Raw genomic sequence first — 22885 nt, 5'->3', positions numbered from 1 at the left:
AACTTACATAACTTACCCATTTAAGAAAAGTTCTTTACTTTCTTTTGAAATTTAGAGAGATCACCACTACTAGTAATATAGCCATAGCCAAATGATACATGGCTATGCTGGCCATTTGGACTTCTGTTCGGAATTTTTTTAATTTTTTTTTTCTGTGACTGTTTTAGATGTGTAATCACCTATTCTGATGACACTGACAGAAATTGTTTGGTGTGGTGCCACATAAAACTGCTGTACTAAATTTCTACAATTTCTGTTGTTGAACCAAAAACAACTTAAAATGCATCCTTTACTCTTGGGTCTCTGTTTGGATTAATTGATGCAGGCCACTACATAGTTTGTTTTATGAGCTATTAATAACATTATTGTATTGATTAAATGTGGTGAACTAGAAAGTACACTTTCTGGTCACTCTAAAATCTAGATGAAGAAAGTTATGAAAATTTACTGGCCAATTAGAGATCAAATAAAAGACACAGAAGAAGATTATGAGCAACAAAGATCTGAAAAATTAACATGACAATTGGCATCACTACTGATACCCAGTAGGCACCAAAATACATGTTCCAGGTTGCTGAGGAAACCACATGCTTCACATTTTAAATTCTGGAATGTTTCCAGTTTTAAGCTCCTACAGTGATGCTGCTTGCTAGCACCTTTATTTGAGACAATAGGAATAGGACAAATGCTAGAAATTTGGAGACTACAGAAATGAATTTTAGCTTTATGTCTGAATATTGGATGCAAAAACTTAGTTATATAGAGCCTCAGGATTTTATTTTCTCATTTCATTGAAAGTAAATCTTGCATAAAATCTCATTTTAAGTTGTTAGAACTCCAGGCAAGGGGAGGCAATGTCAGAAAATAAAATGGGACCATGCTGGGCAAATCTGAAACCTGAACCTGAAGAATGTTAAATTGTGCTTCATTATTCTCTTTGCCACATCTATCTGTCTGTGCTGGTAGACCAGGATGAAAAGGAATAGGAAAAAAAAAAAAGAAATCAATACTTTGCAATCAAAGCATTTTAGAGAAATAGCATTTGGGACAAAAGATAAGTAACAGTTACTCTGAAAGGAAAAAAAAACCCAACAAACCGAGCAGTGAATCAGTCACCCCTTGCTTTGGGGGGAGGTCTTGTTTTGTCTTGGGGAGGGGTGGTTAACACTCCCTTCATTGTGCAAGGCAGCTGCAGGCAAATAAAATGCAAGTTTTAGTGTCTGAACATAGCAGTGTATTTTGGCAGCTCCCCATGCATGTGATAGTTGACCTGTGGTGAAGTAAAGGAAGAATACAGGGGGGGTTTTTTTGCTTGTTTGTTTGGGCTTTTTGTTTGGTTTTTTTTGTTTGTTTGTTTGTTTGTGTGTGGCTGTGCTGACGTTAGCTGTTTAGCTAGTATTCAGAATGACTCCAAATGCAATTTTCCTGCTCTTTTGGATAAGAAGCATTGCCTTTCTCCAGAGGAAATAAATGCCCTCTGCTTTTCAAAAAGCTCAGAAACCAAAATAAGTATCTTATGCTTAATGATAACAAATAGTGTGTTGTATGGCAGGAGAAAGGAACTGCAAATAGAATTTATAACTCAGTTGTTTAAAATCAGTAGTGATCATAGTTACTACAACAGCAGTGTTGGTTTAGTAATCATGACTTTTAAATTTCAGTGTTTGTACTTCTAAAGATTATTTTCTTTCCATTCCCTCATCTGTGAAGTGTATTTACCTCCTCAGGCAGCTTCACTGCTCCAAACCTGAAGAGATGAGAGAGCACAGAGAAGGAAACTGCATTTTCAAACACTTAATTCAGTTTATGGTATTTTCATCTTACCTGGTGTGACCTTGAACTTGCCTACCAGATGAATGAATATACAGTTTTCTAAGAATTAATAAAATGCCTGATGGACTTTTAGATATCCCTTTGAGACTCTTTATGATGACATTTAGTGCTTAAAAATCCTATGGTGTTACCACTGTAGGTGATGACCCATTCAAATCTGCAGCATGTGTCCAAGTCTCTGGTTGTACAAACTATACAGAAAAGAACAAAGTAAGACTGCCCCAACAAAGATGGTCCGCGTGTACATTTACAAAGTGGGTGAGCACATGCCGTCTTACTTAATACTGGATAATTCTTTCCTCTGTAATATACCTGTGGGCAAGCTTATTCTCTTTTCACATGCTCGATTTAGGGGGGAGCACCCTACAGTGCTCCAGGATAATATTAGTCTGCTCATCAGCCCAACTTCTTCAAGGAGGTAGAAGGAAGATTTGCAGGGGTTTCTGCTCAGCTAGGGCTGATGAAATAGCTACTTTTCTTCAGGAACTCTGTGGGTTAACAAGCAGTGCAAATACAAGAGTATTTCTGTCAATATCTGTCTCTGGCAGAAAAAGCCATACTACTACTCCTTTTACTCCAGGTTTCAAGGCATGCCACTGAACTGGTTCCAAAGGCAGTTCAGAGATTTCAAACACCACAAAAAAGACCTAAAGTCCCCACAGGCTTGTGCCAGCTTCTTTATTACAACTGACAGACGTGACCTCAAAGATGTGTCCTGGAGGGTCATAGGGGACTTGTCTCTCCTTGTCCCCGAAGGGTTATCAGACCTCTTCTGCTGCTGCTTTTTCTTTCATTCAAGCCTTTCTGTTATAGGTTTGCTGACTACCACTGAATATAACGACAAAGTTGAAATTTGTAACTTTCAGAAATTTCCAGAAGCTGGTCCGTCTAATTCGTTACCCTATGTCTCCAAGATGCTAGAGTCCCTTCTCTTTTCAGGAATATCCTCTCAGAATTGCTTTACTACGTGGGGTGGGATTTTTAGATAGAAGTATTATCTTCAGTTAGAGTAATAACAGGAAAAATTAGATAAACTTTTAGTCCTTCATCCCTATCAAAATACCAGTAGATAAAATATTGTGGTGGCAATGAAAGTGCCAAAGACGACTGGAGAGGCTTCGTTATATGAGTTCAGATTCAGCATAACTATCCTGTGAGATTTTTTTCATTTCTGCCATTCAGGAAGGAGCATAGTTGTTTAATTTCTACATGGGAAATGAGGACAGAACATAGAATTTTTTTAGTTTTACAGTAAGCCATGACCGCTTTAAAAATAGGATCCTTACCCTTCCATTTTGACTTCCCACTTCACTGAGAATCCATTGAGACTTTTTAGAGCAATTGCAGCCCAGCTCAGATGGCATTTTTTTGTGTGTGTCTCTTTTTGCTTCTATGAATGTATGGCTAATAGGACATTATTGGGTCAGGGAAATACCTCAGTTTCTTCATACCACTTTTCAGCTCTTTGCTAGTTTAGTTTTAAAGGTGACTGATTACCGTACAGATCTTAAGAGTTTATTACAGCAACTTCAAGTTCAGTGTCAGCAAGATCCCCTTGCTCTCAGGAGAGGCTTTAGCTTGTAAGATTTGATCTTTTTTGATTCTTTCTAAGCCATAAATAATATACATTTGTCTAATTTGGAATATGGGTCCTAAAAGGTCCAAAAGCTTAGCTTCAGATAGTATTTTCAATGGCAGATAGTCCATAGTTTACAGGAGCTGGCAGAGATGACAGTGTGTTCTCCAGGGACTGACCCAATGAATATACTTTTGATCTTCTTGCCTAATCTGCCTACAATGGCAGATGCCTTGTAGCTAGAAGCGCACTCCAGCATTCTCATTGTAAGAGCTTTTGGTTTCCAAAGGAGCACGCAATTTTCAGCTCTAAGTTGGGTGCTGTTATGGCCCTCATCAGCGAGTTAATAGCCTATAGTAACAGGTGTCTTGTTTAGGTTATAATAAACAGTACGTGATCACTTGTACTAATTGGTTGAAATTCCCTTTTGTCTGTTGGATACCTCGTACTTACTTATTGAAAACAATCACCTCCTGGGCATTTTTGGCACTGTAGTGAAGCATTTAAATTGCTTTATGTCATTAAGCAAAAAGTCATAGACTTAGTACAGTTGTCCTAAGCACAGACTTCTACTGCTGAAGAACACTGTAAGATGTTTTTGCGTTGAACATCAATAGAGGAAGCATGAGACTTTCTGTTCCTAAGGGTCTTTCTTCAGTGCGTTTATAGTTTTATGGCAAATTGTCTTCACAGAATCATGGAATGGTTGAGGTTGGAAGAGACCTCTGGAGGTCATCTTGTCCACCCACCCTGCTCAAGCAGGGCTACCCAGAGTCAGTTGCACAGGACCATGTCCAGACAGCTTTTGAATAGGGATGCATAAGGATCACTTTTACTAAACTTCAGAGCAATGAAATCTGTGAGTGAATTTATTTATAGGTGCCTAACATGCACTTGAAGATTGTTTAGTAAATTATGTGGGACATCTAAAGTAGTGGTGGAAGCATAAGTTAAATTTGAAAAATTGATTTTATGCAAAACAAATTTTATGCCGTAACAGTAATTTTTAGTACACAGTTGTGGTTACCAATGCTGCAGCTATGTTAGAGGAACCTACTTGATTCAAAATAAATTTTTATGCCTGCTTATATTATAAATTAGAATTTGTAAATGGACTATATGCTGCTTTATTTTTATATAACCCCCTCTTTTGCTTGGATCATTTTGTGATACCGCAATAAAAATAAAAACATCTGGATCATATGTAGCATATGTACCTATATTCCCAGATGTATGGTAATATTCTTCTAAAAAATCAAATGTTGTTCTTATGTGTGCGAAAGATAGCAAGCCAATTTCTTATGTTGAGATCTAATAATGTAAGGAGCACTCTCTCAATTTATATTGATGTTATTAAAGAATCTTGCCTGTTACCTTTAGTAACTAAAGTACTTGATTTCTTTTTTTTTCTGAAATAATGAGTATCCACTCCTCCTTTTAGATAAGTAGGTTCAAATGAAGAAGGAAAACAGGACTGTGAGGTTAACGATGTTAATTCTGTCGTTCAGCTATTGTAGCTGGCTAATGTAGGGTTTTAAACTGATACACATTGCTGTAATAGTGTCACATAAGATTGATAGCAATAGCGAAGTTACAAGAAAACTCCATTGGAGTTTCTGGTATTATCTGTGTTCCAGCACACCAAAAAACTTAAACTACAATTCAGCAAATCTGTCATATGCGGAAGGAATCTTTTTTTATTTTTAGTATCCCTCAAAGAGGAGCAGTCATTTTAATATTATGTCCTTCTTGTACCTTGAGATAACCTCTTGATTGGCAAGACAGAACATTACTCATAGGTAGTGGGACTGACAAACTCTGGTTTCTTGAAGGGATCTGGGAAAACAGCCAACTGTGGGGCCTCTTGGCTTCATTATAAATTAAACGTGTAGTTTTTCTGGCAAGATAAAGCTAATAACCTTTGTTGGTGTATTCACTGTCATACTAGACAAATACAAAGTTCCCTGTGATTGAAGAGGCAGGAAAAGCAAGGGCGTATGCCATTTTTGAGGTTGCTTACATTAGTCTTCCTCATATGGCTTTTCATTGCTCTCTGGGTTGCAAGACTTCATAATTTCCAATGCTTTGGTCACCAGTCGTACAGGCGTTTTCTGCCCCTGGGGGAATTGTCTGAGTGGTGTCTGGAACAGACATTAGTGGTTGCGTTAGCCAACCTAGGGATCTTCACTAGAACAAGGAAGGAATAATTTTTCAGTTTAAATCAAATCATTCCTGGATTCAAGAGTGAATTTTGAATCCACTAGACTAGACAGTCTTCTAAGCTGGGTCTCTGCACAATATTTATACAGTCATTAGGACTGTCAAAAGGCACAAGTATATGAATAGATTTCAAGTCTGTGATTTCACTTATCCAAAGGATAAGAAAACTGGTCAGTATAGAGTAGTGTCACCAAGAGAAACTAAGATCACCTTGTCCCAGAATAGCATGCATTTGATTATTAGGATGCTCCTCTGCGTGATGAAGGGCTTACATACCTTCTGGCAAAGATGGATGGAGGACGGTTTTAAACACAGAACTTCTAGATAAAGAGGACCACTTTCTGTCCCTTCCAGCTTTTTTTTTTCAGTAGAGATCGGATTGTTGATTTGCCTAAAGCAGTCTGTGGTATAAAATGGGAAAATTATAATCAAATGATAGTAGTAATTTAATATATTGAGTTTTTAAATTTATTTTTTTTTTGGAGCACAGGTCATGAAAGAAATTTATTTGAGAGTTTGATATTTTGTCACCTATCACTGTGTGTTCTGAAGCAATACTGTAAGAGCAGTGATAGCTAAATGCTGAAGAATACACACACATACACACACACACTTGTGTTTAGTATTTACAGTATGACATCCTAATCCTTTCCTATTCATCACTGCGTATCCTTTCTAGGAGAATGAAACGGGACAATCACAGTTGACTGGGCATGTTTTACACTGAGATTAGAAGCATCCCTTCTTTCCAGACCTCTCCCCTCTGGTTTAGGGCAGTTTTACCTTACAGTATTTCTTTGATCACTTTAATAAATCAGTGATTTGGACAAAGTAATTCAGTGTGAATCCAAATCTCATTTACAATCATTGTTCAAGTTGTGCAGCCTTCCGCTTGAGTGATCCTAAATGATAATGTAAATGGAGTTTAGTTTGTGGAGAGGATTTCCTTTAGAGTCAACGTTAAATCCCATGTTCCCATCCTGTCCATCAGTCCGCCTCAATGTTTGGTCTTTTCCACTCCCTGATTTCCATTTTTGGGTATTGCAGTGCTGTGATGAGTTAAGCCGCCTTCTCCTTTCTTCATGTCTTTTCTCGTCACCCTGTTTTCTGTAATAAGAGTGTGCTATGTAGCACTGTACTATGTATGTATCTAAGCAGGGATGTGTCAGTAGTTATAGTATACTTACTCTGTGTAGAACCAAAATCAAAACCTAAAGCAAGTCAGGAAAATAGCATCAGTACTCCTGAGTATATGAGATTAAGTTGCCATAGAATAAAGAGTATTTGTTTCACAATAATAATCAATGGAACACTGTACTTGATTTATCCAAGCAAAAAAGTTTAATTCATAATATAGTAAGTTTTTGACTTGGCACTTTTTAAATGTTATATAACCTTGTGAAGCTTGAGCTATTCTAAAAGCAATGTCACAACTTCTTTGTTTCATTCTGCTTCTTACAAAACAGAATATCACATCAAAGTTAACGTTTACTGGTTCCATTTTTTTCCCTTGTTCTATCAGCCTTCCGCAGTGAGTCATTTTGGTTTTCCTTATTTTAAACATTTGGGAACCATCAATATGAAAATACTCCAAATTATAGTATTTGTATTTATTCTGTAATGAACTTTCCTAAATCAAATCTGTGCACGTTTATTGTCAAATCCTTTTCTGGGACTCGGAACAGGACTCAGCAAATATCCCCAAAATAGTTTGGTTTTTTAATCCATTTGGTAGGTCTTAGGAGCAAAACTTTAGAAAGCATAGTCACAGAGATCGCTTCATAGTGTCGGGACACAGCTGAAAAGAGAATTAGCATGATGTTATTCTGCATGATTAGGCCAGGATTTCAACAAAATGGATGTTATCCATAATTAGATTGTGAAATAAATTACCAGGTGATTTCAATTATGGTTCTTAGTATAAGTGACATTTGAACATATATGAAATAAATGAGTAATATATAAACTTAGTGTTTCATTGAAGAGGAGGACAAGACTCTAAACGAAATTTTTTTTTGCTGTTTATGTTAGCAATACTCTGTTTTGAATTACTTGGGTGAATGGAAATATTGCATTCAAGTTGGAACCAACAAACCGTTTTAACAAACAACCCAATAGATGCATTCTCTTAGCTGATGAATACCAGCAAAACCAAGGGGTCAACCACTGAAGCTTTAAGATAAACCAGTGGTGGAGGGGTTTTTGTGGATTATGTAAATAAACATATGTACTTAACCAACTGGCTCACACACTGCCGAAACAAATGTCTTATGAACAGATTTTATACTTTTGCTGTTTGATTTGCATTTTCCATAAAGTATTGTTCATTCATATTAAAACCTGTAGGCTTTGAGACATAACCAGTATCAGTAGGTTGGAAAGAGTGTCTCCCCCTGCTCCCCTCACTTCAAAACCCTCTCTTGTATTGACCAGTGTCCATGATAGGATTTTAAATTCAAAGACTCTCCTTTCGACTAGGTTAGGCTACTGATATTATTGAACCTTCTTAGAATTAAGCAGTTTCTTTTAATTAAATTTAACTGGTTTACAGCTGTCTAAGGATGTGAGTCATTGCTAATGCAGAATTTTTTCTAGGCAAATGCTTTGGAACTGAGACAATGCTTAAGAATGTATACAATGGCTCCCCTGAAAATGTGAATTTCAGGTCATTGACCAGCTCAAAAATCTTTAGTCTTGGCATACTAATTTCTTTTTCCTTCCCCCCCGCTCCCCCCCCGACTTGAATTATGCTGGAGTTTCCTTAGAAGCTCGTGAGGAAAATGCCTCTCAGTATCAGTTTTCAGAAACAGCAAACTTGAGTGATAGGATTCTGTTAGAAGATTTGAAGGAAATTCAAGGTATTTACTAGCAGGACAGAAGGATTGCAAACATGATAGTAATGTTCTGAGAATATGATTTGAAACATCTGGTTTAAATAGTGTTTTTATAGGGAATACGTCAGTACAGACAAAATTCTTTACTATTCAGAAGATACTATAATTGCAATTCAGTTTATGGTGACTGTTCTTGTTAGTTCTCCATTGCAGTGATCTGTCAGCAAACTGGTGCTACCAGAGGATGATTAGGTATGCAAAGGAAAGGAGGACAAAAGGAAACAAAGGGATGGAAATGTCCTTAGAGATTATTTATGTAAACATAGCTGAACTATTTTTCTGGCTCATATAAATCCACTTACAAAGCAACTTTGTATGAAAAAGCTCTGGAAAGAGAATAGTTTTTTTGATCAGTGTCAATTGTTTGTTGCTCCTTCACCAAAGGTACAAAATAATTAATTGTTTATACAGGTTAAGTCAATTTTTGTTGTAGCAGCACTTCTTCCTGCATACCATTCTTTTTCTCAAGTCAACCTTATTGCATAAGTGTGCATGTGAAGCTAGGTCAAAAATAAAGCATTAATTGCATTAGGTGTCCTGCAATTCCTAGATTATTTTTTTTTAAGCTTTGTTTTCTCTGTGTGCAAGTTTCTTCCTTTTGAAGCAGGGACAATGTGCCTGTTTGTGGTCCATACATTTATTTGATAATTAAGGTTTTAAGTAGAAATCACAAAAATAAATTCTTTGTGCTTTCTAAGCTGCATAGCAACAAAATGCTTTATTTGTAAAATTAACACTGTAGAACTTCGTGCTAATTTCGAAGGACTTTTTGCAGATTGGAGATCATGAGAGTAAAAATGACAAAAAGATTTTATCTTCTGAAAAAGGAAGAACCTTTTTTTTTTCATGGGAGCTATTCTGAATTTTAACTGGATCTGAGTAGCAGTAGATAAGTATGACTGGGTAAGATGCATCACTATGCTGGAGTTCCCCCATCTCAGATTCTCTTTTTGTCCTTTCCTTCTCCATGCTCTCCCCACTCCCTCTAGCCTCATTCTCTTTCTTAAGCCAACAGTGTGTTCGTCTGTAGCCCATGGCCACTGAAGGAGCCTCCTGGCATAAGATTCTCCATACCAGTTAAAGGTGTTACAGAATCCCACTATGTCAGGTCCAGCGACATCAGGGCATTTCCAAAGTGCCCAATGATATTCCAATGTGATGTTGCAAAGACAGTAATGTTTCAGATAAGCGTTGAAGAAGAAAACTTTCTTGGGAGGCAAAATAGAAATTAATCCTGTCTTTACTGGGTAGAAAAATTAATGTAAACTGAACAAATGTTTACTGCTTAACTGAACAGTTCGCCATCTCTGCACTGAAGTGTTAAACAGGACTCCAGAATTTAAATTTCTTTAAGAAGAGAGGGAGAGACCACCACTGGTATCTTGCATTTCATAGTGTCTTTAATTTACTTTACGCTTAACAAACTTTACTAAATTAACTGAGATGAAGACTTGAAGATGATTTTTAGTATGATGATTCAAGAACCAGAATCTCAGAAGATAACTCAACAACAGTGTAACCATATTTATACCAATTGATCAGATCATAAAGTAAAAAGAGCATACTGAATGCAGCTGAACTTTGGAAGGAACTCTGACTTCTGTTTACCAAAATGTTACCGAAAATTGTTTTGATCTATCCTGAACTTCGAAGCCACTTAAAAATCTCACCCTCGCAACAAGACATGGTATGCCTGGAGCTTCAGCGTTCATTCGGCTTCAATACATTGTTGCTAGTCTTGGGAATTTAACTTTTAAAATTAATAGCCAGAAGACTAATTTTAGTCTAATTGATTCAGTACATTAATATGATATTCACTCGTGTGACAGACCTTATTTCACTGGGGCCTTTACAAGCAACACCTGATATTGGAGGTTTAAATGGAGACAACACACGTACAAAAGATCAAACTTTGCTTCCATCCATGCAATGGTGAGCTATACTTCCCCCCCTGCCCTGGAATTTGTTAACACTAAACTAAATGTAGATATTTGCAATTCATGCATGACTGTTGCAGTGGTACTTTTGTGAGACCTGCAAAAGAAAGACAATTATAATGATCAGTTTTTCAGTGTGACATTTATAAAACTGGAGCTTAATCTTTAAAACTGACTGGTAATATCTACTTAGAGGCCTTCATTATGGTCTCCAAAATATGACTTTCAGAAACACGGTAATATTTACAAATCCAGTAGTATAGCTTTCTTGAACAGTCTCTCAGGACTTAAGGTGACCTCTCATTAATACATTTTAGGAACAAAATTTCTTCAGATCCATCGCAGTTTTCCAGAGTGAACGTCTTACCCCTTCTTTTGAAGCAACAATTTTTTTATTATGTCAGATACAACTACGTGATCACGTCAGTTGTAACTGTTATGTTCTCATGCTGATTTTGATGCAAGCTCACCTTTCTCAGTTTCTCAAATACTGTGTGATTCCAGCAAAATCAAGTATGACTTCAGGCTGTCAAATTTTTATCATGGTATTAGTATTCTTACATTGAAGCGAGTGGCATGTCTCCAAGCAGACAGAATTGTAGCTGCTCTGTCATCACATACCTGCTTACTCGCCCACTCTCTCTTCCACAATAGCTTTTTTTGTCCTCATGTTAATATTCCTGACATGGAAAAAATCATCTCTGCCTGTGATAGGTGAGAATCCATCATCTCCCTGTAGTCATTGACCCTGGAGCTGACGTGACCCATAGTGCCTTTACAAACCCAAGGAAGAACTGTTTGGAAAGCTCACAGCTCATGTGAAGATTTGTTTATTTGGATGGCTACGCCATAGGAATAGAACAGAAAACCTCTCAAGCCACATGATTATTTACATCCTTTTTACAATACTGCTTCCACCGGGTGAAAGCTGGGATTGAAAAAGTGGGAGGCTTAGCAGTACCCTGAGATATTCTTTTGTACATCTGCTCTTGTAATACAATCAAGAGATATTATCGAGTGTTAAATTGCTTGTCTTCCGTATATTCAGTGTATATTGTGATGAAATTGTCATGTTACTGATCAAAACAATCTCTTTGCGGAGCCGCACTGGGGAAGTCAAGTGCAGAGTATAAGCATGTTCACTTGTTTATAGAAAAACATACAGTGAAAGATTTGTCTGCAGGTAAGTAATATAGCTAGTTACTACATATCGGAGATACACACAAACAGTGGAATATGCAATGAACTCTCTCCAGTTGGAAAACATTTTGACTTCAAAATAGACATTTTTCATTTTTAAAATATTTCCAAACATTATTGGATCTTCATATTTTTAAGAGTATTGTTTCACTTTTTTCTTGTTGTCTCATAATGAACTAAGTTAATGGACTTTTACTACTTTTGACTTTTTTTTCTTTCACCACTTTTATTCCTTTTAGAAGTCAAAGAGAATGGCAAGAAAATTGAAAGTGGTAAATTAAACATAAATGCAGTTAATTCTGGTACAACCCGGGTGATGAAATGAGTTATCATTGCAAAGTGCTGATCGTTGATTAAAAACAAATATTCTGAAGGAAGAAAAAAAGGATCTTTTCCAATTACAGAAAGGGGGAAATAGAGATTGAACAACCAGTTCACAAAGCCACTTCATTTATTCTAATTCAGAAGTCACTGGTACAACAGAAACTGTTTTCCAAGTGTTCAATTTACACCTATCCTAGGGTTGATGATTGTTCTACAGAAGGATTTCTTGGTTGAAGCATGATACGAACGATCTACTAGTAACTTCTAACTAGAAGAATTTGGGAATCTAGTGGCCTTGATAGATATTAGACTAGATGTGTCTCATTTAAATCCTTGGGCCGTTTTTAAGTGGAATTTGCTGGGGGTTTTCAGTGAGATTTGTATTTGCAAAAAGTAGCATGCTTCCTTGCCTTTGGAACAGAATGCCAGAGGAAACTTCTCTTGCCTCTACTCCTGTACCTCAGGGCTGGCAGGCAAAATAATTAGTTCCACACAACTAGGAATAAATCACCCAGGCTGAAACATGATAGGGCCTGACAAGTGGTAATGTTGGAGAAAAAGATTTCAGTAAATCATTACTGATGAGGAAATTGGTATGCAGACTGGATGATTCCAGTGTATGTATGTGTACCTTTACAGTAAGCTTAGTGTTGCTAACTTATCCACAGGTTGCTGTCTTTACCCTGCAAAATAAGTATATACGGCAAGAATAAAGATTGTTGATAATCTAATAATAGTATTTATTTTTTATTTTTCCTTTCTAGAAATTTTGTACAGTAATATATATTCCTTAGGTTTGTAGAACATTTCAGAGGAAATTTATTGTTTTCCAAATATTTGAAGACTAAACAGTGCTGGTTCAATCCTTATAAGTTTTATTTCTATTAGTTAGTTAAGATTTGTTCAGAATTACTTTCTTTGGGGGGTTGGGTAGGAAAAAAGAATGGTAAAACCAATATGACATATGTTATGTATTATTTTTAATAAGCATTCTCAAACTACTTGCAAAGGACATAACAGAAAAATTCTTCATTAAATAATTATATGGGCAAAGTATAGATTATTCTTTACTTTCTTCTTCAGATTATATCATTTTGGAGAACGTGTAGTTTAGTTATTATTTGTTACAATAGTGCAAGTTGGGGAGAAAAATGGAATAAAAGCAATTATTCTATTGTTGATCATGATTTCTTAAGGAAATTTTGCATCTATCATTACACAAATGTTTCAATTTTGACACATTGTGCCAGTTCCAATTTTATGTAGTTTAAAGGAGTGTCTTTGGGGACTATCAGTTATCTGACCCTGCAAAAGACATAGCTGTAGGTAACTTTTGGAATTGTTGGGTTTTTTTTCGTAGTTCCTTGCTGTTAGTGTGACTTGGAACATTTCAATGTACTTGCTGCTTCCTGGAGGATAACGAAAAAAATCATTCATTACTCCAGACTGCAAAGCATGCATGTAGACTCAAAGTACAGACAGGTTCAGACTTTTTATATACTACTTTTTTTTTTTTTTAATATACAGGAGGGTGTAGTTGTAATTGGAAGATGTGTCACTCTTACGTAGTACTCTCATACAGCTGTCATCGTACTCTGGTCACAGTAAACAGTGCTACTGAAACATGAAAATGCATGCTGTGCTTGTGCAAACGCTTGGGCTGCCTTGGCAAGCATTTTAATATATGCTGAAGCTGAATTATTTAGCTGTCTCTTGCGTACGGTTCGCTCACAGCAGAAAGTCACCCTGTACTATCCCCTCTTCAGCCAGCTGGAGCCTTTGCCAGAGCGTTTCGCCTCCAGAAGTAAACACGAGTCTAAGAATAGCTCAGCCTTCTTTGTAGTATATTTTCATGGTCGGCTGTCTAAACAGCCAGCCTGTCTAGACAGCTGACAACACTGAAAGCTCCTAAGGTCAAAAGCAGCCACGTAGGCTGCTCTTGGGGATGTTACCTCCTTGGGAGCTGTACATGTGGGCCCCAGGAGAACTTTTCAGTCAGAACTAGTAGGGTTCTTTCTGAAGCTCCATGACCTTACAAGTGTCTGCTACTAAGGCACTAAATAAGAGCTATGACTGTATAAAGAAGGAATTTTCAATTCTTACAGTTATTTCTAACTTGCATGGTATGTCACCGGTCATGGTTTTTTGGTGCTCTTTAAAACTTGTTTTGTAGAGTCATTTGTGTTGTGCTCAGATTTAAATTTTAAGCATAACTTGGAGGCCTAATGCTGTTTTCTAGTAGAAACTAATGACAAAGATAAACCAAAACCAATTTCAGTCCATTCCTTAAAAAAACAACCACAAAAAAACTTACACAGTTCTTCTGCTGTCAGTAATATATAGGTTGTGTACAAAGCCGGATCTTAAGTTTATATATGCTTGCTTAAGAGAAATAAAAAAAATCGTATGGAGAATCTTATGGTCTATACACGGAAGGAGACTCCTTGCTTGTTACAGAGGAACATTACAAGGGGTTCCCTGAATTAGGTTGTTCTTCCTCCTAGCTTGTAGCACATCTAATGTTATTTGTGACTAATGTTCATCCTCCTGCAAAATCTTTTACGTTTATCATTACGGATCTAGACCATTTTCTAAAACTGTGTTCCAGAGGTAATTTTAATAGAGATAGCAAAGTAGCAGTGGATGTGTCTGTCTAGGCCTCTGCTCTGGAATCACAGCAGCTCAGTTCTTCCACGGCTGAAGAGTAAAACCTGGGCATAGTTGCTGCATTTCTACTAACCAAGGGGCTGCTAACTGCTGTTTGACAGGTGAAGCAAAAAGGCTAGTAATGGTTTCAGAAAGTTTACTAAATACTGGACTGGATAGCCTTTGGGGTTGTCTTGTTATGTTATTTCTTACAATTGTCTTTAAAAGAATATCTTGCTACAAGTGTTTTGGAGATGGGTACCTTGCATGACACATGTTGTTCACCAGTTTATGATGTACATTTGCTGATGCAAGAAGAACTTGTCAGAAACAACAACAAAAAGGAAGCAACTGAGAAATCTGTACCCAGTTTAATCCTTTGCTGATAAATTTGTTTTTGACGGGTTGTCATAATGATAATGTGTCTGTTTCTTGTGATGTGTATGTTTGCATAGAATGGGTTTAGCATTAGGTCTTCTCAGTCTGTCAAAAGATGTATTCTGAACTCATAAACTGATCACATTCTACACCTGCAGAAAACAAGGCTTATGTATTTTCTGCCCAGGGAATGACACTTTGCATTAGTCCGTCATATAGCAAAGCACTACGTAAGATGAAGAAGCAACATTGACAGTACCAAAGGAAATATTTAAAATAATACTTCTTCACAACTTCTGAATTATCAAGTGTCGCTTTTGGTTTACATATGCAGTAATGTTTTTCTCAGCTTTTTTCCTTTTGTATTGTTAATACATCGATCATCTTTCAGTCACACAGTGCCCAACATCCTCAGAAATGAGGAATAATACCCTTTCTGTATGTTTTTCTTGTAAATCTTACTTAGACTTTATTGCTCTGAATCCTCTCCTGATTATTGGAAAGGTTACTGATTCCTTGTTAATATTTGATGGTTTTGGTTGCATTGCTCGATGTTTTGTTGTAGGATTATCGGAACTAGGCCATTGCGTACTTCCTTTGCTTTACGAATATTTTAAAGAGTTTAATATATTACTAAGATGATTTTTGGATGGTTTTGCTCGCTATATTCTTAACATTGACTCCTCCTCTTCTTTAAGATTGAAAATCTTCAAGAACAGTTAAGGGACAAGGAGAAGCAAATGAGCAGCTTAAAGGATCGTGTGAAATCCTTGCAGGCCGACACCACAAACACTGACACTGCCTTGACCACGCTGGAAGAAGCACTGGCAGAAAAAGTGAGTATGGAAAGCCGAAGTCCCTTCCTTCGAAAGGTCCCTCTACTAATAACCTCTCTAAAGTCGGCTTTTGCGTGTGTTTCCCGGGCTCCGTCAACAAGACGCCTCTAGTGCGATGCCACAGTGACATCCTTTGCCCCCGACAGCTGCGGAGGAGGAGGAGGGATGAGGGGAGCGCGGGTGCTGCCGCGCTGGGTCCCTCGCTAGAGGGCGCTGGAGGATGCGCGGAGCGCTGCCGGGCTCGGCTGCCGGAGCCAGCCCGCGGCACCGCCGCTGGGCCGTGGGGAAGGCGGGCAGGAGGGTAGAGCTGAGCCACAACCTGTTGCTCTAGCCATTAGCTACCCGCCATCATTTTGTGTACAAGAAATTGGTGTTCTCACGTTGTCGTTTCTTTACGTGGTGCGTCTTTGGTGTGATTGTGGGATGCCTTACATTTCAGCTGTGGATTCTCTTGCTCTTTTTCTTTTTCCCTTTTTTTAAAATCTGGCTAGTATCTGATTTCATTTTATCTTCCCTTCTCAGATATTTTAATAAGAAATTTATTTTTAAAATTTTGCTGCATGAAATTGAGTTTTAGTTCCCAATATTGAATTAAAATGAATAGTTGTCCTGATGTAGCTGTGTATCAGTCTCACTTTATTTGCAGCTTTATTATTCTCATTTTTTTTTTAATTTTTTTAATGCTTGCCCAATTCTCAGGAGATAGCGGACTGATAGACAAGATACCCTTGTCTATACTGTTTTGGTTGGGCAACGTTTTGGAATTACTGTATATTTTTTCTTGATTCCTGGAGAACCAAGGTTACAGCTCCTTTAGTCTGTCAGATTCTATAAATGTAAAGTTTGGTAAAGCTTTCCCTGGGGCTGGGGAATTCACTTGCATCCCTTCAGCTTCCAAGATAACTACAGCTCCATTGATATCTGGTGTACAGAAAGGTTGTTTTGTTGCTTTTTCTTACTGCACAATGATCCTGCTGTCACGTATGCATTACACCCCTTCCTCTCTGAAGGCAACCTAACTGTACATTTTGGAAAAATAAGATTTAAATAAGGAAGCAATATGTAAAGTATCCTGGTCTTGGTTAATTTTGATTATCAGGACCAGATAAATTGTGTTGCTTTGTAACAGTAGTGCGGACTTTCAGAGATACAGAAAGCCTTGTGCTTCTTAGCAATGAATCCATAGATTTCTCAAGTTTCCTCCTTCTTGAGGATCTGTTTTACAACTGTAAAGAAAAGAAAATGGCAATATCCTACACTCCTCCTCCTTGTCTACAGCGTGTAAGAAGTGTTGTGATAAGAAGTCTCATAATTTGAACTGACTAGGAGAGATTTTCTTCACAGAGTGCTTTCTTTTGCCAGGAAAGGACCATTGAGCGCCTAAAAGAGACACGTGATAGAGATGAACGAGAAAAACAGGAAGAGATCGACAACTACAAAAAAGATATTAAAGACCTGAAAGAGAAAGTCAGCATTTTGCAAGGAGATCTCACAGAGAAAGAGGTTGACCAGCAGAATGAATCTGTTGCGTTAGAATTGATTGTTGCATATGTTTGTGTTATATTTTAGGTGAAGAGAAATGTTCCTTTACGGTAATGGTCCTTCAACAAGTTTATCTAGTAAAATACATTGTTTGAGAATTTTTGAAAGCACAAATACTTCAGAACCTCCCTTTCATGGATAGCATACAGTGCCCTTATGTGCAGCAGTTGGTTGTATTAGCGGTGAATGACCGATGGTCAATGATAGCATTTACTGGAGCTGTGCCTATGGACAATCAAGGCTGAGAACAAGCTTGTTCCTGTCTAAATACAGGGAGGAAAGGACAGAGGTTCATCAAAGCTGTGGGTGCCAAAAGCATGCAGATAATGTTTATTCTTTTATGCAAACAATACAGCTAGTTCTTTTGACTCTGAAGAGTCCTTTTTTGATAATTAAGTTAGTTGTTGGTAATGAGCCAGATGGCTAGACGAATTAACCTGATTGTATTAGAGAAATATAAACGTTCCTTTTTCCCCTCTTGGAATTGTAACATTCAAGTCTACCTACAATCTTTTTTCAAAACTCAAAGTAAAACAATACAAAAAATAGGCACCCAGGAAGTGCTAAGATTTTTGTCTATGTGGAAGTCAACACTTGACAGGAAAAAAAAACCAACTCAAAAATGTCTCAGAAAACAAGAAGCTGAGATGTCTTTTGGAAATAGGTAGCATGAATCAGTTTCACCTCATAGCAGCTATGTACAGAAAAGCTTTGAACACACTGTTTTAGATACCATGGCCAAATCTGCTAACTGTATGATTTTTAAATAAAATTTTAATTAAAACTATTTTTTCTTAAACATGACTGTCACTGAAGCACTAGTTCCGGTTTACAGAATCTTTCCTCTTTAAACATGATTTTAAAATTAATTTAAACAAGGTTTTATTTTGATACTGAAAACCTGAATTAAATCAAGTTGTCTTTAAGGCATTGTCACAAACATCCTGACAAAATATGTTGTTCTAAGTTGGATCCTGAACATAGTGTAAAGTGATAGGAAGAAGATAAAGACAAAAAAGAAATTAGCTATTGCACATAAAGAGCATTTACTTGATAGTTATTTTACATCTTTTATTTTAGTCATCCTTACTGGATCTGAAGGAACATGCTTCATCCTTAGCTTCATCAGGACTGAAGAAAGATTCCAGACTCAAGACGCTGGAAATTGCATTGGAACAGAAAAAGGAAGAATGTTTGAAGATGGAAACTCAATTGAAGAAGGTAATCAATAGTTGTATAAGTGGTGTAAACATTCAGCATTAGACAAATTGGCCATGTCTGCACTTTGGGTCTTAAGTTTGGATTCTGTGAATTCTTTTCAGTAAGTACTGTGAAGTTGTGTCCATGCAAAGCCCATCAGAAAATAACTTTCAGACGCTGCTACTAATTTTGGACTTCATTTAAATGCGGTAACAGTGCTGCTGACTTTTTTTTTTTTTAACAGGTACTAGGAATTAAAGATTTAGTCTGCTTCAGTACAGTTTGTGGCAGTAATTGTACTGTTAAGCTGGTGTAACAGCTAAAAATTTAACAGCTAAACATTTCACATATCAATTATCAATGCATGTAGATGCTAGTGCGATAAATTCAGATGCATGATTGGCCTGCCCCATAGGAATGCAGATAAACAAATGAAAAGAATATATCATCAGTGAAGTGTGGGATCTTTTGTTTTAATCTCATTGCCAGTCAGAGCTGATACATTGTCAGGAGTTTGCTGTTCGGAAGAATAATACTCTATTACAAGCAAGCTAATTCATTTGAACAAAATCTTTGGGTGACATTTGCATTGCAAGCCTTCTTTATTTTAGCAGTGAGTAGCATAAATACTGCACTGTTTAGAGGAACTTCAATTTGATTTTAACTTTTTGATTTTAAAAGAGCAGGTGATGAAGAAGCACAAAACACACTAACTGAAATAATGATAACGCTTCTATTTATAAAATTAGAACATGACATAAGGTAACACAATTTTTTGAAGACATTTAAGTCTTGGGTTGTGGATTTCTAGCTGTTTCTTTACATCTGCCCAGGAAAAGGAAGAGTGCCTGTGCTGTAGTTTGGAACTCTGTCCTAGTTCCTCAAATGAATGTGAGATCAAATTTTGAATCATCAGTTAAGACTTGTTTAGGATTTCTGTTGTGGGGGGTGCAAGGTGGGTGTTAATGCACATGAGAATTCTGTGTCAGTGAAACTCAATACGTGCATATCTAGAGCCTTGTTTGCCCTTTTTAATTCTATTGCACAAAATAAACAGTTCTGTTCCTCAGCATCAACCAAGCACAATAGCAAGAAAAGAGAGTTGAGCACATTTAATCAGTCTCATTCAGTGTACTGTACAGTGGGTGACTATTTCAGAAGTCCTGAAGGACTCTTTCATTTGAATTTTTTGTCATGGATTGCAGTTTCACGCTTTGTCAGTGTGTTACTGATAATGAGTTGAGGAATATATTGTAGCTAAGATTTGGCAATTTGGCAGAGATTTTTTTAGCAATTGGATGATAGTATTAGTTTGTAGGTAGACAGCTTCAGTGGAGAACATTGATAAAACTATTTTTTTTTTTTTGTAAAAAGTAATTACTAACTGGGAGAGCACATAACAAATAGTTGAAAAAAGCAGTTTTGGAAATTCAGTTATTTAGGGAATACATCTTTATATTCAGCATTTGTAAATGTACTGCTTTTCACCGCTTCCCCTGAGATTGCTTTCCTCACTATAAGCAGTGAGTATATCAGTAGTATAAGCGGGTGTGGAGGTCCACCAAATCTGGTGAAGCGCTGCTAGGTAAAAGGTGAACATGCAGTCGGTTTGCACCGTGATGACAGCTCTTCGTTACAATTCCTTTAGGCCTACCTCTGCGCATTCCATTTTAGAGAGGATTGTGCTTAATAGCTGGCATCCAGGAACATTACGTAAAGACACTGAGACAGTTCTTAAGACCTTATATTTTTATAATCTAATCTCTTTTTTTTTTTTTTTTAGGAAATAATTAAGAGGGTGAACTATTCTCTTGTGATCCTTTTCCTGAGGGTTAAAATGGGAAAATAGCTCAAGTATAAAGAGCGCTATTAACTGTACAGAATAGCTATGGGACAAATAACTGTATCCTTAATTTGGTTCTGAGAAAAATCATGAATATAAATTCATTGTATTGTAAACACAAATAGATTTGCATCTTCCCATCCAAAGAAGCTACCTAACCTCATTCGGTCAGGATGCTTTCAGTTCTACAAGCAAAGAAAATTGATAGTCTGCCATTACCTATGTGCAGTATAAAGCCCTTCTATAATACTCTGGATATCTGCTCTTCTGCTTCAGGCGTTATTGTTTACTAGGTCATTTGGACAATTGTTTCCTGTGTAGAGTACTCTCTCGAAACTCTAAAGTACTCTCTCGAAAGTCCTACTGAGACAAAACCATCAATACCTTGTTCCTTTTCTAAATACTGTGTCATGTTGGACTACTGCATTCTTCTTATTCAAGGGAAAATTCAAATTCAATAGAAAGATTTTTTTTTTTTTTGTGATAAGAAGTCAGTCCACAATAGCTTTTTATAAAGGAATCAAAACTCTAGAACCCAAGTATGCTTTCATGCTGTACGAAAGAGCCCGCTTCGACCACTGATCCTCCTTGCTTTCTAAAACCAAGTCACAGTTACTTTTAGTTACTCAAGAAAATATAGTTAGCAACCACTTGAATATGTTTTATACTTATGAGTAAGTTTTTCCAGCAGTTTTTAATTTGCCAATTTTTTTTGTCACTTGCAGAAAAGTAGAAAAATGTATTTTTAAAAGGCTTTCTCTCTTTAAATGCATTGCACATTTATTCAGGCAGTTTGACATTTTCAAGGTGGATTAGTTCCTTGTCATCCTTGAAACATCCTCCACTCTGTGGTGAGACCCCACCTGGAGTACTGCATCCAGCTCTGGAGTTCTCAGCCCAGGAAGGACAGGGACCTGTTGGAGCAGGTCCAGACGAGGGCACGAAGATGATCAGGGGGCTGGAGCCCCTCTCCTGTGAGGACAGGCTGAGAGACTTGGGATTGTTCGGCCTGGAGAAGAGAAGGTGCCGGGGAGACCTTGTTGTGGCCTTTCAGTACTTAAAGGGGGCTTGTAAGAAAGATGGGGACAAACTTTTTAGCAGGGCCTCTTGTGCTAGGACAAGAGGTAATGGATTTAAACTGAAAGAGGGTAGATTTAGACTAGATAAAAGGAGGAAATTTTTCACAATGAGGGTGGTGAAACACTGGAACAAGTTGCCCAGACAGTTGGTAGATGCCCCTTCCCTGGAAACATTCAGGGTCAGGTTGGATGGGGCTCTGAGCAACCTGATCTAGTTGAAGATGTCCCTGCTTATTGCAGGCAAGTTGAACTAGATGACTTTTAAAGGTCCTTTCCAACCCACACTATTTTATGATTAATTATGATAGATAAGCCAGCTCCAATTTAAAGCTTCTAAAAGCTCAGTTTTACACATCTACATTGTTAACCATTGCAAATAACTGTCACAATTAACCTTAAAACTAATGGCTACATAAGAGCATTCAGTTTAAAATCGAATTAAAGGTTTATTATGTTGAGTTTTATTACATTATCTTAGCGCTGTTTTGCATAAGATATATGCAGGACAGCCTTTCTTGTGTACCTCTTAACAGCAAATGGCAAAAATCTCTTCCTTTTAGGTTGCTTTCCTTACATTTTGAACAGAGATGTGTCTAACATCTATCTTGTTTCTCTTGCCTCTTATTTCCACTGAACAGTTTGAGTACTTTCAGTTAAATCTATTAGCCTTAGAAGTTAAGAAGCTGACAAAAGAGACTGAATTGGACTACTGTTAAGCCATTAGATTAAAAAGATTTGGGCAGTCCTTGGAAAAAAACTGTTGCTAATCTCTAAACAGTGAGCCTTTGAGAAGGCTCACTTTTTCTGTAAAAGGTATTTAACTTTACACTTAAAAGAAATCTTGTTAACCGAGTGGAGTGCAGCAGTGCTGAAAAGTTGCTGACATTATTTTTCTTTCCATGTAAGCAGTCTCCAGTGTGTGACTCTAGGTGTCCACTTCTCATTGTTACTGGTCCTCTTCTTAGTAATGACTGTTTTATATTGATCCTTGTCTCAGTGAATAAAACTGCAGTGTTTTTTATGTTCTGGGTTGGGTAATTTAATAATTATACTATGGTTGTGCAAATCTGTATGCTTAATGTTCTAATTATTCTGCTGTCATTGCTTCTATGCTCAATTGTCAGCCTACTGCCAGCGGGTGATAGTATGGGAGATTCTGAATGCTGAAAGCAAGCCATAAATCCCTGTTGAGTTTACATGGCCTGGTGTCCTGCCTCAAATAGTCTCTTTTTTTGCTGAGATGGAATCATTAGAGGGAAATCACACACAGGGGGTTCTCTCCCTGTTTTTCTGTGAAGTGGTTTTACGTCCTGTGGCTTTTTTTTCCTTAGGAAAATCTTTTTTCTAACTTCTATTTTAATGTAGTAGTTTTATAGT

At 37.2% G+C, this 22885-nt stretch overlaps 1 protein-coding gene across 10 annotated transcripts in view; it reads left to right on the top strand.

Moving 5' to 3' along the window:
- The window catches only part of ERC1 (ELKS/RAB6-interacting/CAST family member 1), a 305118-nt gene that overhangs the window by 99439 nt on the left and 182794 nt on the right, over window positions 1–22885 (top strand). For all 10 annotated transcript variants that reach the window (XM_063318622.1, XM_063318614.1, XM_063318604.1 and 7 more), the window contains 3 exons: window positions 15707–15844; window positions 17207–17347; window positions 18467–18607. In XM_063318622.1, the coding sequence (XP_063174692.1) occupies window positions 15707–15844; window positions 17207–17347; window positions 18467–18607 (420 nt within the window). The remainder of the gene's footprint in view (window positions 1–15706; window positions 15845–17206; window positions 17348–18466; window positions 18608–22885) is intronic.

The sequence above is a fragment of the Chroicocephalus ridibundus genome, chromosome 1 (assembly GCF_963924245.1).
Source record: "Chroicocephalus ridibundus chromosome 1, bChrRid1.1, whole genome shotgun sequence".
Taxonomy (NCBI): Eukaryota; Metazoa; Chordata; class Aves; order Charadriiformes; family Laridae; genus Chroicocephalus; species Chroicocephalus ridibundus.
The sequence above is the reverse complement of the archived record's forward strand: the minus strand, read 5'-3'. Positions and strand labels throughout refer to the sequence as shown.